Source organism: Aspergillus pseudotamarii (assembly GCF_009193445.1).
Source record: "Aspergillus pseudotamarii strain CBS 117625 unplaced genomic scaffold BDV38scaffold_103, whole genome shotgun sequence".
Taxonomy (NCBI): Eukaryota; Fungi; Ascomycota; class Eurotiomycetes; order Eurotiales; family Aspergillaceae; genus Aspergillus; species Aspergillus pseudotamarii.
In genome coordinates this window covers 19,785-32,541 of record NW_022475117.1, presented here as the reverse complement: position 1 = coordinate 32,541, position 12,757 = coordinate 19,785, and the positions used below count along the sequence as shown (strand labels likewise).

The window sequence follows — 12,757 nt, the reverse complement described above, 5'->3', positions numbered from 1 at the left end:
GCATGCAATCCTGCTCATGGAAGAGGGGATCTCGGTTAAAAAGAACCCATCTCAGTTATTTGCAGACTCCTGATTTTAAGAGTTGACTGTGTAATTTCTACAATATGGTGTGTATTCAAACAATGAAAGATACAGAAAACAGGAAAGGAAATAAGAATACAGCTGTATCCAGCTCACAAGTCATCCGCATCTTGATCGGCAGCTGCAGCTTTACCCTGCTTATCGAGACGAGACATTTCATGCTCCTCACCCCCACGTCCAGAGCCTCCCGGAGTTGACATTGCGATGGCCTGTCGCCCTGTGTCGGACGACTCGAGGAATTCACGTAGCCGCTTCTTGCCCTCTGCTACTGCTTGGTTCGAGGCAGCCTCTGTCATTTTTATGATGGGGCCCCATAGGTTAAGCTGGTAGGTGATGTACGCACCAACAGCACAGACAAACAGGAGGAAGAAGTAGGCCGGGTTGCGGAGCACTGTTAATCCAGTTAGTCTTCAACGGAAGTAAAACAACTCAAGTAATACTCACCAGCAACGATTTCATTCCATCCAAGTGCGATAAGGAGGCCGTAGAAGTACAAGGGCACTTGGGTCATGCCTCCAATGGCGCTCCGTTTAGCCTCAACATATACTCCATCCGCGGCCTTCTTGAAGCGAACGGTGAGCTCTTGGCGCTTGGCATCACTGACAATAGTCATTTCTTCTTCCAAGCTCTTGCCTTCTTCTTCGTCCACCCCGCCAATGGGAGCCAGGTCTTCCTCGTCAGCGGGAGTCGCGGAGCTAGGCGTGTGTCCGATCCAACGGTCCAGAGGGGGCGGGGCAGACGTCTCATCTAGCCGGAACTTGGAAAGAAGAGGGATGAGAGTCAGGGTTGATTCGCGAGCACGAGTGTATATCCCTTCGATATCATCGGTCGGGCGCCAGATCCGAGGAACACCAGCATCATCGTAGCGGAATTTATCCTCAAAGTTTTCGCGCAGCTTCAACAGCAGATTGCCTTCGATCATCTCTTCATCAATCTTAGCGCGCAGAACGCCCCAGGACTTCCTCCGCAGTCTCCAGAGTCCGACGTCCACTTCCTCCAAGCTGGCGTCGAAACTGCTAGCGCGGTCTGTGAATCGCCTCTCGGCATCCAGGACTGTCTCGACAAACACATTCCACACGCGATCCCAGAATTTCTTTTCCGTTGGTTGATCTCCCTTCTCCGGTGCGCCACCACCAGCTCGTCCAGAGCCGAGTGCGTTAAACTCAAGTCCAACAGATTCTCCCAGTCGAGACTGAACCCATCGTTCCACCCGGCCGGCAAGACGTCTCATCTCGTCCCTTCTTAGGCGCGCACTGACTTCCGCAAGCTCCTTTTCATACAAGGCGAGCTCTTGCTTATAGTCACTCCAAGAAGTACCCTCCACCACGGTGGCACGGGCAACTTCCTCAAACTTGTCCACGGCCTTCTTAGCCTCTTCATTGACAATCTCTGCGAAATCGTAGCCGGTGCCCTTCTTCTGGCCGGACTTCACAGCGGCCGACACCGCCTCGCTGAAATCACTGATTCCCGATTTGTGCGCCGCATTAAGCTGACCCTGGAAAAGGGCCTTCAAACGGGTATCGGCTTTGCTTTCAAGCTCTGCCCTTTTGCGCTGGTAGACGCCTTTGTGGTACCGACTAGCCTCAGTCTCAAAAGCCTTGATAGCCTTGGTGCGCGACGATCGCATCGCCGCTCCTAGACCTCCAAGAATTTCCGGTTCTCCAAGGCGAGCGGCTTGCGACTGTTTATCTTCGAAGGGGATGATAGCCTCATCGAAGGCAACCATCACTTCCCTCAAAATCTCGTCACACCTAAACTGTGCAAGCAACTCTTGTTGTGTGGGCAGATCTAGGTCCTTGTTGTTGACGATTTGGTCCCAGATGCCTTCGGCGTATCTCGAAAAACCATCCGCAGGGATACGTCGGTGATACTCCGGAAGGAAAACACCCCCATCTGAGAACTCGCCTTTCCGTGCATCTAGGCTAGGGTCCCTCTGGCCGTCGCGGAAACGAAGACTGAGCTTCTGTGTCTCTTCCACAAACTTCTCCGGCTGGTAGCCCTTGTGCGGCAGACCGTAGAACTGGAAGTCAAAGTAATCGTGTACGTTCGAGCTCTCCAGGCCAGCAGGCTTAGATATGGAATCCCAGAGACGAGCCATATCTTCCATTAAGGTCTTCTGCAAATTCTGGAGCGGTGTCATTCCTGAATAGTCACGAATGACGAAGAACAAAAGCGATCGGTGAGTGGTACTGGCGATTAAGGTTAGCATAAGAGGGATCCGGAGACTGCGCTGGGGGATTTGTACTTTTTATCCTTAAGGAACAACTGTAAGTTGACTTCGAAGACAGTCTTTAGGAGCCCCATATTCGCACCCTGGTACAATCCGACCTGGTGTTCCCAGATATTCACAATAAGAACCTCACTGGTCGCCAGTGCGAAAAGGGCACTCTTGCGTTCAAAGTCCTGGTCTTCACCTCGCTCACGACCGTCTGTACCTTCCACATCCATAACTAAGATGTTGCTAGCCATAGAGGAGCTCTCATTTTTATTTTTTGACAGCCAAATTCCCTTTGTCGTCTGCCGTCTCTCCAACTCTGACATGACGGAGAAATGCGTGCCGAAAAGGTGATTGAGGAGCGTAGATTTACCCGTCGACTGCGATCCGAAGACGGAAATAAGGTGGTAATTGAAGCCGGAGGGGGTAACATCTTCAAGGCTCAGGTACTGCGACAGATTCGGGCTACGATAACCATTAGCTTTCGAAGCTATGTTCGTCATTCATACACAGTCCGTGACGAGGCGCATCATGGCGCAACGTGTATGTGTATGTGTACGAAAAGTTATGACTGAGGCATAGATGAATTGCCCCGAAGACAGGAGAAAACATACTTGAATTCCTTGTTCTCATCTATTACTTGTACCCCATGCTCATATGCTGTAGTATCACTGGCAGAATTGCCAATGGAGGCGAAATGACCGTTCGTGGCCATGGTCAATTGCACCGTCTGGTGTAGGTAAATTCCACCGACTGTGGTTGCGAGAATTGGGTTGCTCTAAAATAATAAACGCCGTGTTTGCTTTGCGGGTGATGTCGCACTTGGGGGGGCAAGTGGGAAGGACAACGTCAGGGTGTGGAGAGGGTGGCGAGTGTTGGGAGGGATGCCGTATGAGACGGGTGCAAAGCGTCAACTAAGTACATGTAGTATGAGATAAAAGTAGATCACTTAGAAGTAAGGAGAATCACAAGACTTAAGACGGTCCTGTGAGACAACGCCCGAGGGTCGGCTGGGTCTTGTGGATAGGGAGGTTGTCGGTTGGTCGTCCGGAGTACCCTTGACGCCTGAGCGGCCAGGCCACACCACCGAATCCACCGCGTGCCTAGGCGCTGCTGCTTCTGGTTTAGTGACGATCGATCCATCTATCATGTGGAACACACGACAGTCCCCTTTGCATACGAAGTACCCAAAACAACGGCCCACTCCTATTTACGGAGTACACCTCGATTAAGGAGAGCTGGGAAAAAAAAAAAAAAAAAAAAAAAAAAAAAAAAAAAAAAAAAAAAAAAAAAAAGAAAAGAAAAAGTAAAAATAAAATACAATAAAATAAACCAAACAAAAGGTACGATGCACTTTCCAGCCACCTCAGCACAACCTTGCCATATGTTAATCTTAGAACACATGTCCGGCCTCAGTCTACATTAAGACCGCTATTGAGGTCGGGCCACATATTCCACCATAGTTTGCCCAACAACCCCTGGAACGTTTGGATAGCTTTCAAACTCAAGAGTTGCAACAAGTGGCATGTGCAACGTTTGGCTGCATGATACGTCAGGATAGTGGGTTGCTAATATTCTTTCCAATTGGGTTATTGTCCGTCCGCCATAGGTCCTATTTGTCTCGTACAACCCCTGTGAGCTGGGTAATAGGGTGCTATACAGCTGTCCTCATGTCTCAAAGCAAGAGTTAGGAGACAATCAGATTCGCCTGTAAAGCGCCGGCACAAGGCCTACGCAAGCTACTCTAGAGTAAGGCACAAGTGGCCGCAGGATTGGGATTGGAGAGATAGTAATAGACCCCAAATATATGGCCACTAGCCTGGCCGGAGGTATAATAGATAAGGTGTTCTACAAATTGCCCCGTGTGAAGTCGGTACGTGGACTGAGTTTTGTACATTATATTAATCATCGGATTCACATTCAACGACATACCTAGATATAGATGAGGAGAGAATTGTAGAAAATAAGAGAAAAATAAAAAGTCTACATGGTTAAATACAATACAGGTACATGGCATGACTCACGAACTCCGGTATCAACGTTTCCCGGATCCCTTCGCTGATTCCCGCGCTGCAAGAAAAACAAATCCGGGCATAAATTTTTCATAGTACAAAGGCCGCCAATTCATCAGTCACCGTAAACGAGCTGGCATTTATTTTCCGTCCATGACACGGGTGACGAGACCAGTGGCAACAGTACGGCCACCCTCACGGATGTTGAAGCGCTGGCCAGCCTCAGCAGCAATGGGGTGGTGAGTCTTGAGGACCATCTCGACGTTGTCACCGGGATTCACTCTGCGGGACTCATCACCGTCGGGGAAGCTGAGGTCAGCAGCCTCATCTAGTATACACAGTTAGAACCTAGTCAATACCGTGAAGTGAGCAAAAGGCCCGACTTACCAGCAGTGCGAACGAACACCTGGGGGCGGTAGTTGGAGCCGAAGCCAGTACGACGGCCACCCTCAGCCTCAGTCAAAACGTACATGGACACCAAGAACTTGTCATGGGCCTTGGTGCTGCCAGGAGCAGCAATGATCATACCACGCCTGACGTCCTCGCGACGGATACCACGGAGAAGCAAACCAGAGTTGTCACCAGCGCGGGACTCGTCACAAGACTTCTTGAAGGTCTCAATGTCGGTGACCTTAGTTTTGGTGGCATCGAAGCTACCTCCGATGATCTCGACTTCGCTATCCTTCTTCAGGATACCACGCTCGACACGGCCGGAGGCAACGGTACCACGACCGGCAATAGAGAAGACTTCCTCAACAGACATGAGGAAAGGCTTGTCAAGATCACGCTGAGGGGTAGGGATCCAGGTGTCAACAGCCTCCATGAGCTGGTCAATACGCTCGGTACCAATGTCGGGGCGACGGTCTTCCAAAGCGCACAGAGCAGAGCCGAAAATGATGGGAGTCTCTTCACCCTCGAAGCCGTAGCTGCTGAGAAGCTCGCGCATTTCCAACTCGACAAGCTCCAACATCTCAGGGTCATCAACAGCATCAACCTTGTTGACAAAAACGACAATCTTCTGGACACCAACCTGACGGGCGAGCAGCAAGTGCTCACGGGTCTGGGGCCTGTTATAATAGTGTAAGAGCGAAATCCTGGAACGATTCAGTGGCAAAGGGCTTAACATACATCTGACCATCCGAAGCAGCAACGACAACGATAGCACCGTCCATGTTAGCAGCACCAGTGATCATGTTCTTGATGTAATCGGCGTGACCAGGGCAGTCGACGTGGGCATAGTGCCTGTTGTCGGTGGAGAACTCAATGTGGGCAGTCGAGATGGTGATACCACGCTTACGCTCCTCAGGGGCCTTATCAATGGCACCATACTCAAGGAACTGAGCGAGGCCCTTAGAAGCCTGGTGCTTGGTGATAGCGGCAGTCAAGGTGGTCTAAACAGCAACGTGTTAGAGTCCGGGCTACTTCGGGGAAAAAGTCAATAAATCCAGTCTCGCGCTTACCTTGCCGTGATCGACGTGACCAATGGTACCTGTACGTTGCCATTAGCAATAGCCCTGATGAGAGCACAGCAGTTTGTAAATAGGTCAATCCATACCGATGTTGACGTGAGGCTTGGAGCGCTCGAAGGCAGTTGCCATACCACGGGCAGCCAGTCTGTCTTTACCCAAAACATGCTGAACAGGGTTGACAGCGCGAGGGCGCAACAGGGAGGCCCTGCTAGAGCGGAAGAGGAGGTTGGCGGTTCTGGAGATGCTAGACATGTTGACTGCCCTGCAGTGTAATGACAAACGAAAGTTGAACCAAAGGAAACGCGATGGAATGGAAGAAACGGAGCTGGTCTGAGGGTCGAGAAGATCTCCAGTCCCCCGAAAAATTTAGGGAGACGCTTAGTCATCCATTGACCAATCATGAGCGCCGAATTGCGGAGGCTTTCCCCATCCAAATACGGAGTATCATGGAACGTCAACTTGGGTGGGAAGCTATCGGTACCTGTCCGGAGTAAGCGTCGCCAAGAGTCCTACTACCTTATGTTTGTAGTTATCTAGGAGAACTATAATTGTGTTGCTTACTGGTTCTGGGTATAATATACTCTCGAGGGTTTGTTCTAGAACCATGACTGGTAACGGATACTGGGTCTAGTTTTATTCGTCTAACAAAATTGGTGTTGCGGTCAATGTAATACATCATCGTGGCGCCGGGAACTGCTCCGGAGAGAACATCCATTATATCTACAGAGTGCTCTGCCACGTTGTATACATAATATACACCAATCAAAGGTCACATAAGGACATCATTGACCCAAATCCTTTCTCTTCACAACAAGTACCACATGTTTGCCAGGTTCTCCCTCCATCGGTTTCACTTGCATGGCATTGGCATCCTTAGTAGCCTGCAACACACTATCCATCACATGCTTGACTTCCTCCACAGTGGGTGACCTCTTGCCTCTCTTTTTAGTCAATATAACCTCAACTTTCCTGCCCTTGTCGAGGAAGCTTGTCAATTGCTTCAGGCGGTGGGAGAGATCATGGGCGTCGATAGCCCAGTTCAGCTCGATCTGCTTAATCGAATTCTTGTTGACGTGTGCAGCCTTTGCTTTCGCACGTTCTTGTTCCCGCATCTCAAGTCGATTCACGACTTTGCAAACGGGTGCCCGGCCGCGAAAGCCAGGGGAGACTTGTAATATGAAGTTGTCCGGGCGCTCTATCTTCAGCAAAGCATCATGAAGCCTAACTGGTGGATCCAGTTTACCATCTTCATTCACGAGTTGGATATATTCTGATCGGATTTCTTCATCTTTCACCTGCCTTGCCCTTGCCTGGAGCTGACCATCTTGCTGTTGAGGCTTGCGGCGGATGGAAAGAAGGCGGGATTGGGTGAAGGTTGGAAGGAAAGCGGGACGGAGAAATTGGGGTCTAGGAGTTTCAATAGGTGCGAGAAAGATACGGCGCAACGCTTGTGTTGTTGAGATGAATCCACGTATATGCTTCATCTTGTGTTGCAGTCCAGCGTGGAGGACTAGAAGGAAGCTCACAATTGAGGGTTCGGAAGCCGTGAGTATTCAAAAATAAATCAATAAAAATAAAATGGCTTTCGCATCGACTGGTCACAGTGCCATATAGGCCTAATTGGTGGTGAAAAGATTGAGCGGGGAGCTCTCAAAAGAGATATAGTTCGGAATGTACGATGAAGCCCAGGTATGTACACAGTAGTAGTACGTCCCGTCATCCAACCGACGCATTCGGCGGCGAACCAGCCACACGTGCGCCACACACTCACGGGGACGGGATCGAGACCCTGGAACCGGCCGCCTGTAATTTATCTCCTTTTGGTTGCGCCCTTTTCCTCTCCTGACATCTATCAACCCTCTTTTCGGCTGTTTTGCTTTACCATCCACGATCCTTTTTGGGCTGGTCCGGAGGCTCCTGGAGGATCTATGGTCTCTCTTCATTTCGACCGTTAACCTATCTTTCTTTTCCAACTCGGTCGAAACTATAACAGCGTTTCCCCGGAACGAAACGCCACTCGCTCGTCCTCGGTCTTAATTTTTGTATGTCGACTGGAGTTGACGGTCGACATATCCACCGCACGCCATCTTTCCAGAAGCCAGGCTCTAGAGTCAGTAAACGCTCGAATTCGCGGGCGTCCCAACCCGCGAACACACCAAGCAACTCACCGGACACTTGTCAAAGTCCGTCAACCGACATAATGGCACAAAGCCAGAGGTCCCGGTACCTGAAGACTGGCGCCATCGTGGGCGCTTTGTTTTTGATGATCCTTTGGCTCTCACCATCGAAACCAGCAGTGACAGGCTTTGGCCGCGGTATGTTGCATACAATTGTTCATCGACTATTTGTGTCCACTAATAGGCCGTACAGAGAAATCCCCCACTGGTGCCGCTCCTCTAACGGATAAATGCACCAAGCCATACGATCCCTCGAAACCGTTGATTCAGTATGCTCTAATGATCGATGCCGGTAGTCAGGGCTCTCGAATCCACGTCTACCGCTTCAACAACTGCGGCCCTACTCCCGAACTTGAACACGAAGAATTTGAGCAGACCGAGAAGAGGAAGGGTGGCTCCGGATTGAGCTCCTATAAGGAAGATGCCGAAGGAGCAGCCAAGAGCCTTGACCCTCTCATGCAGGTTGCAATGAGAACCGTTCCCGAAGAATATAAATCTTGCTCTCCCGTCGCTGTGAAGGCCACCGCCGGTTTGCGAATGCTTGGGCCAGAGATGAGCCAGAACATCCTGGAAGCCGTAAGGACTCGCCTGGAGACTGTCTATCCCTTCCCCGTCGTCTCTCGTGAGAAAGGAGGCGTCGAGATCATGGATGGATCCGACGAGGGTGTTTACGCATGGATCACAACAAACTATCTTCTCGGAAAGATTGGCGGTCCAGATGAAACACCGACTGCGGCGATCTTTGACCTAGGTGGCGGTTCTACTCAAATTGTCTTCCAGCCCACATTCGAAAAGAGCAAGTCGGGTGGTATGCCGGAACGCTTAGCTGATGGCGATCACAAGTATGAGCTCCAGTTTGGTGGACGGGGCTTCGAGCTGTATCAGCATTCTCACCTTGGATACGGTCTCATGGCTGCACGTGAAGCCATTCACAAAGCTGTCGTCGAGGGTAAAATGGCCTCTAGTGGAAACGATATGGCTTGGTTGAATCAGCCCATCTCTAATCCCTGTATTGCACCTGGTATGGAGCGCGATGTGGAGGTAAAATTTGACAAGGAGCACCCACTTGGATCAAAAGTGACTGTCAAGATGGTGGGCCCGCAGGATGGGTCTTCTTCGCCTGCCCTGTGCCGCGGCTTCGCGGAGAAGATTCTCAAGAAAGACGCCGATTGCAAACTTGCTCCTTGCTCCTTCAATGGTGTTCATCAGCCCTCGCTTGAGAAGACGTTTTCCAGGGAAGACGTTTATATTTTCTCCTACTTTTTTGACCGCACCAAGCCCCTGGGCATGCCTGACTCTTTCACTCTGGAGGAGTTGCACCAGCTCACATCCACTGTCTGCGCCGGCGAATCGTCATGGAAGATATTCGAAGGCATGGGAGAAGCCATGGCCGAGCTACGCGACCGCCCTGAGTGGTGCTTGGATTTGAACTTCATGCTTGCACTGCTACACTCTGGCTACGAGATGCCGTTGTCCCGAGAAGTTAAGATTGCCAAGAAGATTAAGAACAATGAACTTGGATGGTGCCTAGGCGCAAGGTAAATAACCCGTTAAATCTTTTCTTCCCTTTATTACGTTTGAACTTGTGCTAATGTTTCATCACAGCTTGCCTCTTCTGAGTCAGGAATCGGGATGGACTTGCCGCGTGAAGGAAGTCTTCTAAAGATGATGGATATGGCGGTATGGTGATGCATTGATTTTTACCGCATCAGATGGCATGTGTACATCTGTTTTCTTCTCATGCAAATATGACTAGAATTTTGTCATGTCGATTATATTGTTACTGTCGCTATTCGACGTTGCCCAATTCCCTGTATGGTATAGCAAAAGAATATGGAAATGCAATTGATGTCCTGGATACTGGTAGAATACATATGCTAATATAATCTTTCCGGCAAGCCATACAATTACTCTAGTCTATTCTTCTAGTGACGATATAACAAAAAACTTTTAGATCCCACGTCGAGGACTCACACCAAAGGCCAAGCAGAGAATATATCGTACAGTAAGTTGAACACACAAAAAGCCCATCCAATATGTAGGTGAAAACATATCACATCCGTAAGCGCCGTCCATGCAACCCAATCCCACGTTTACTGTGTTTTATTCGTTCATTTCCTCAATGGTTGGCTTTTTCGACGATGTAGTATCTTGGTTTCCCATCAGCGTTTCCAAGACGTTCGACTCGGATGGCGCATTCGGGTGTGGTTTTTCTGCAGGGCCTTCGTCCGAACCTTCGCTCTTTGCACTAGGGACGACGCCGTCGGCGGGGCGTTTCTCTTCCAGGACGCCTAGGCCCAGGTTCTGTAGAAGATTCGTCGATCAGCACAAGTAAATAAGAACCAATATGAAAGATTTGCCTACCATTTCAATATATTGGCCATCAGTTTGATCATCCACCTCGTCCAGCCTCAGGTCCTTCCCCCTCCCAGCCTCTATCTCTTGCTGTAGTTTATCATTGGCACTTTTCATTTGTGGAAGAAACGCAGACAGTCGGGAGAGGAGATCAGGGTTTTTCTCGATACGATGTATTTGAGGTTTTTGTAGAGCAGGTATGCGCGGAAAAGAGTGATCAGAGCCACTGTCACTTTTTACATCACGATCTTGGTCGTCTTCCTCATTGTCGACCTCGTCGTCTTCATCACTATCACTCCCGGAGGATGAGGTGTAATCGTCATCGTCACTGTCGCTATCATTTTTGTCGGGAGGAGCGTGTGCCTTTTGGACGTTGTCGCGCAGGGCTAGCGAGAATACGCGCCGCCCGTCACTCTCGTCGCCAACGTCATCATTCTGACTGGCATGGCTCCTTGACGGTTTCGAGGGAGACATAGCATCGCATGCAGGTTGCGGTTGGGGATCGTCGGACTGCGGGCGCTTCCGATCACTATCAGCCATGATTGCGCCCTGCCAATGAAGAGTAACTTTTCCCCTCCTTTGCACCTCAGAGCGTTTCGCGCAGGATGTGGGGGGGCGGCTCGAAGGAATCAACTAGATTTCCAGGGGGAGGGTGGGCAATAATAATTGGTGCGAAGAGTGGATTTAGGGGGTGGTTTGACGACGGAGGTGAGTTGATTAAGGATAATCTGGAAAATATAGTATGAACCAAACATCGTCCATCATGCCGGATTGTCACTGACATTGAAAAGCATGACAGGGATATTTTTGGACGGAGGGAGCCAATGGGGGCCATAATGTGATCTCGGTTTTCGTCTTGCATTCAAGATCTTATTCTCTTTCTCTCCTTTTGATACTTTTATTCGGTTTCACACCCCGCTCGATGGGTTTTGACGTCGTTGCCCGGTCCGTGCCTGGTGATTTATATTATATTGTATTATTTTGCCATTAAGCTTGGCTCCTGCAGATGCCTCTGGCAACCTGTCTCCTGATCCCTGAAGTATTTAGTCGTTTTTTTACACGAATTCATCATCTAAGGTAAGAATATACACTTACAATTTTCAATCGTGAGACTTTTCGATGGTTGAATCACGATCCATGATCCTGAACTATATCCCGCATCTGTTCATGTCTAGCCCTACACCTCTTACCTATTCATATTCATACCTATATTTCACATGTGGATTATAGCTCACTGAAGGAGTAGACGTTTGAGAGATTCATCTAACACGAATTACTGAGAGAAAAGTGAACTCTCCCTACACTGCAGGGCCGGTACGCCCCAAGAGGCATCCTTTTGACTACCTGGTCCTCCAAGAATCTGGCATGAGTTCTTGCACCTACCTCCTATCCTCATATTAAGGAGGTGTAGCTCTCCCCTAAAGTCACACAATTGTTTTTTACCTACAGTGCATTATGGCCCTCCCAAGAGTCCATGTCAATGACAAAAGTCCCCTGTCCGAGAAGAACAACCCAAAAGACAGCAGCATCGACAAGCGACAATCGGCACAACTCATTGCCCCGACACGAAAGTCCCTGCATCAGAATATCTTTGGGAAACTCCGTCCTCTGCCTTTCCAGTATCACTGGACAGTCTGGTATGACAAGCACTCCGACTCCACCGACTACGATAACAGACTGTACGTCCTTCATGAAGACGTCGCCGACATTGCGACCTTCTACCGGGTTTACAACAACTACCCATGGGAGAAGATCCGGCTCAGAGATACGGTGCATATCTTCCGCAAGGGTGTGCGTCCCGTCTGGGAAGATCCGGAGAACCTGAAGGGGGGATGTTGGAGATTTCGCGTGCCGAAAGGTAAAGCCCAGGAGTTCTTCCATGAGATTGTGATTCTCTGCATGGCAAATGAGTTTCAGGCTGTCCTTGAGCAGGGTTCGTTTCTTCCCAGCCTTTCCGGGTCTCCCGAGACATCAAGAGCTAACTTGCCTATATATAGAACATGACCATGTCCTCGGAGTTTCAACCTCAGTCCGGTTCAACACTCATCTGATCTCGGTTTGGAATAAGCTTGGCTCCAATGAACGTTCCATCAAAGTGTTGGAAAGAACTATCCTCGACCGATTGTCCCCGGAACTACGACCCACTGGCACGGGATCCAATGCGTATTTCTATAAACGTCATGATGAGAACGAGGGATATCAAGAAGCTGTTGAGCGAGCAGCCTCCAAGGATTAAGGGTTTCCTTTCTTGATTATGCTGTGTTAGATTAGAATAGTTGGTCCTCTTGCTCGCTCCTGTGTGGTTTCAGAGACATCTGTATTCAAGCGCTACTGGCATAGCGTTGCTTAAGACCAGTCCATTTTCTGAACCACTAAGCTTCATTTTCGAGTGTCTAGATTATCTTGGTTTTGCCCATAACAGGTTCATTAGATGATTATCATTATTGC

General features: G+C 49.6%; 6 protein-coding genes across 6 annotated transcripts; 2 read left to right on the top strand and 4 right to left on the bottom strand.

Annotated features, from left to right (window-relative positions):
• Positions 1 to 2: 2 nt before the first annotated feature.
• Positions 3 to 3,318, bottom strand: sey1 (dynamin-like GTPase SEY1). Its single transcript, XM_032051542.1, has 4 exons — positions 2,911 to 3,318; positions 2,327 to 2,761; positions 526 to 2,270; positions 3 to 472 (listed from the first exon to the last, which is right to left on the bottom strand). Exons 1-4 carry the CDS (start codon positions 3,009 to 3,011, stop codon positions 174 to 176), a joined length of 2,580 nt encoding a protein of 859 aa, XP_031907688.1. The 5' UTR covers positions 3,012 to 3,318; the 3' UTR covers positions 3 to 173.
• An 880-nt stretch (positions 3,319 to 4,198) lies between these two features.
• On the bottom strand, positions 4,199 to 6,294 carry BDV38DRAFT_14593 (translation elongation factor Tu). The gene is made up of 5 exons (XM_032051529.1): positions 5,864 to 6,294; positions 5,769 to 5,797; positions 5,437 to 5,699; positions 4,696 to 5,375; positions 4,199 to 4,636 (listed from the first exon to the last, which is right to left on the bottom strand). Exons 1-5 carry the CDS (start codon positions 6,027 to 6,029, stop codon positions 4,449 to 4,451), a joined length of 1,326 nt encoding a protein of 441 aa, XP_031907687.1. The 5' UTR covers positions 6,030 to 6,294; the 3' UTR covers positions 4,199 to 4,448.
• On the bottom strand, positions 6,295 to 7,365 carry BDV38DRAFT_14597 (putative translation initiation factor IF3). Its single transcript, XM_032051530.1, has one exon. The coding sequence runs from the start codon at positions 7,259 to 7,261 to the stop codon at positions 6,560 to 6,562; it is 702 nt and encodes a 233-aa protein (XP_031907686.1). The 5' UTR covers positions 7,262 to 7,365; the 3' UTR covers positions 6,295 to 6,559.
• Positions 7,366 to 7,821: 456 nt separating this feature from the next.
• On the top strand, positions 7,822 to 9,617 carry BDV38DRAFT_275776 (guanosine diphosphatase; the record flags this gene model as incomplete). The annotated part of the gene is made up of 3 exons (XM_032058084.1): positions 7,822 to 8,092; positions 8,148 to 9,492; positions 9,560 to 9,617. 3 exons carry the CDS (start codon positions 7,822 to 7,824, stop codon positions 9,615 to 9,617), a joined length of 1,674 nt encoding a protein of 557 aa, XP_031907685.1.
• A 236-nt stretch (positions 9,618 to 9,853) lies between these two features.
• BDV38DRAFT_14582 (NOPCHAP1/New4 family protein) lies at positions 9,854 to 11,386 on the bottom strand. The gene is made up of 2 exons (XM_032051528.1): positions 10,319 to 11,386; positions 9,854 to 10,258 (listed from the first exon to the last, which is right to left on the bottom strand). Exons 1-2 carry the CDS (start codon positions 10,847 to 10,849, stop codon positions 10,058 to 10,060), a joined length of 732 nt encoding a protein of 243 aa, XP_031907684.1. The 5' UTR covers positions 10,850 to 11,386; the 3' UTR covers positions 9,854 to 10,057.
• BDV38DRAFT_263863 (eukaryotic translation initiation factor 4E) lies at positions 11,223 to 12,735 on the top strand. Its single transcript, XM_032056231.1, has 3 exons — positions 11,223 to 11,386; positions 11,556 to 12,242; positions 12,307 to 12,735. Exons 2-3 carry the CDS (start codon positions 11,765 to 11,767, stop codon positions 12,543 to 12,545), a joined length of 717 nt encoding a protein of 238 aa, XP_031907683.1. The 5' UTR covers positions 11,223 to 11,386; positions 11,556 to 11,764; the 3' UTR covers positions 12,546 to 12,735.
• Positions 12,736 to 12,757: the final 22 nt, after the last annotated feature.

Bases quoted from the DNA above. Each gene is read 5' to 3' on its own strand.
- sey1 (XM_032051542.1), bottom strand. From the start codon at position 3,011: ATGGCCACGAACGGTCATTTCGCCTCCATTGGCAATTCTGCCAGTGAT. The intron at 2,762-2,910 runs GTATGTTTTCTC...TGGTTATCGTAG, and splicing joins GATGAGAACAAGGAATTCAA to CCCGAATCTGTCGCAGTACC. The intron at 2,271-2,326 runs GTACAAATCCCC...CTTAATCGCCAG, and splicing joins TTGTTCCTTAAGGATAAAAA to TACCACTCACCGATCGCTTT.
- BDV38DRAFT_14593 (XM_032051529.1), bottom strand. From the start codon at position 6,029: ATGTCTAGCATCTCCAGAACCGCCAACCTCCTCTTCCGCTCTAGCAGG. The intron at 5,798-5,863 runs GTATGGATTGAC...GGCAACGTACAG, and splicing joins CAAGCCTCACGTCAACATCG to GTACCATTGGTCACGTCGAT. The intron at 4,637-4,695 runs GTAAGTCGGGCC...TGTGTATACTAG, and splicing joins GGTGTTCGTTCGCACTGCTG to ATGAGGCTGCTGACCTCAGC.
- BDV38DRAFT_14582 (XM_032051528.1), bottom strand. From the start codon at position 10,849: ATGGCTGATAGTGATCGGAAGCGCCCGCAGTCCGACGATCCCCAACCG. The intron at 10,259-10,318 runs GTAGGCAAATCT...AATCTTCTACAG, and splicing joins ATGGCCAATATATTGAAATG to AACCTGGGCCTAGGCGTCCT.
- BDV38DRAFT_263863 (XM_032056231.1), top strand. From the start codon at position 11,765: ATGGCCCTCCCAAGAGTCCATGTCAATGACAAAAGTCCCCTGTCCGAG. The intron at 12,243-12,306 runs GTTCGTTTCTTC...GCCTATATATAG, and splicing joins TCAGGCTGTCCTTGAGCAGG to AACATGACCATGTCCTCGGA.
- BDV38DRAFT_14597 (XM_032051530.1), bottom strand. From the start codon at position 7,261: ATGAAGCATATACGTGGATTCATCTCAACAACACAAGCGTTGCGCCGT.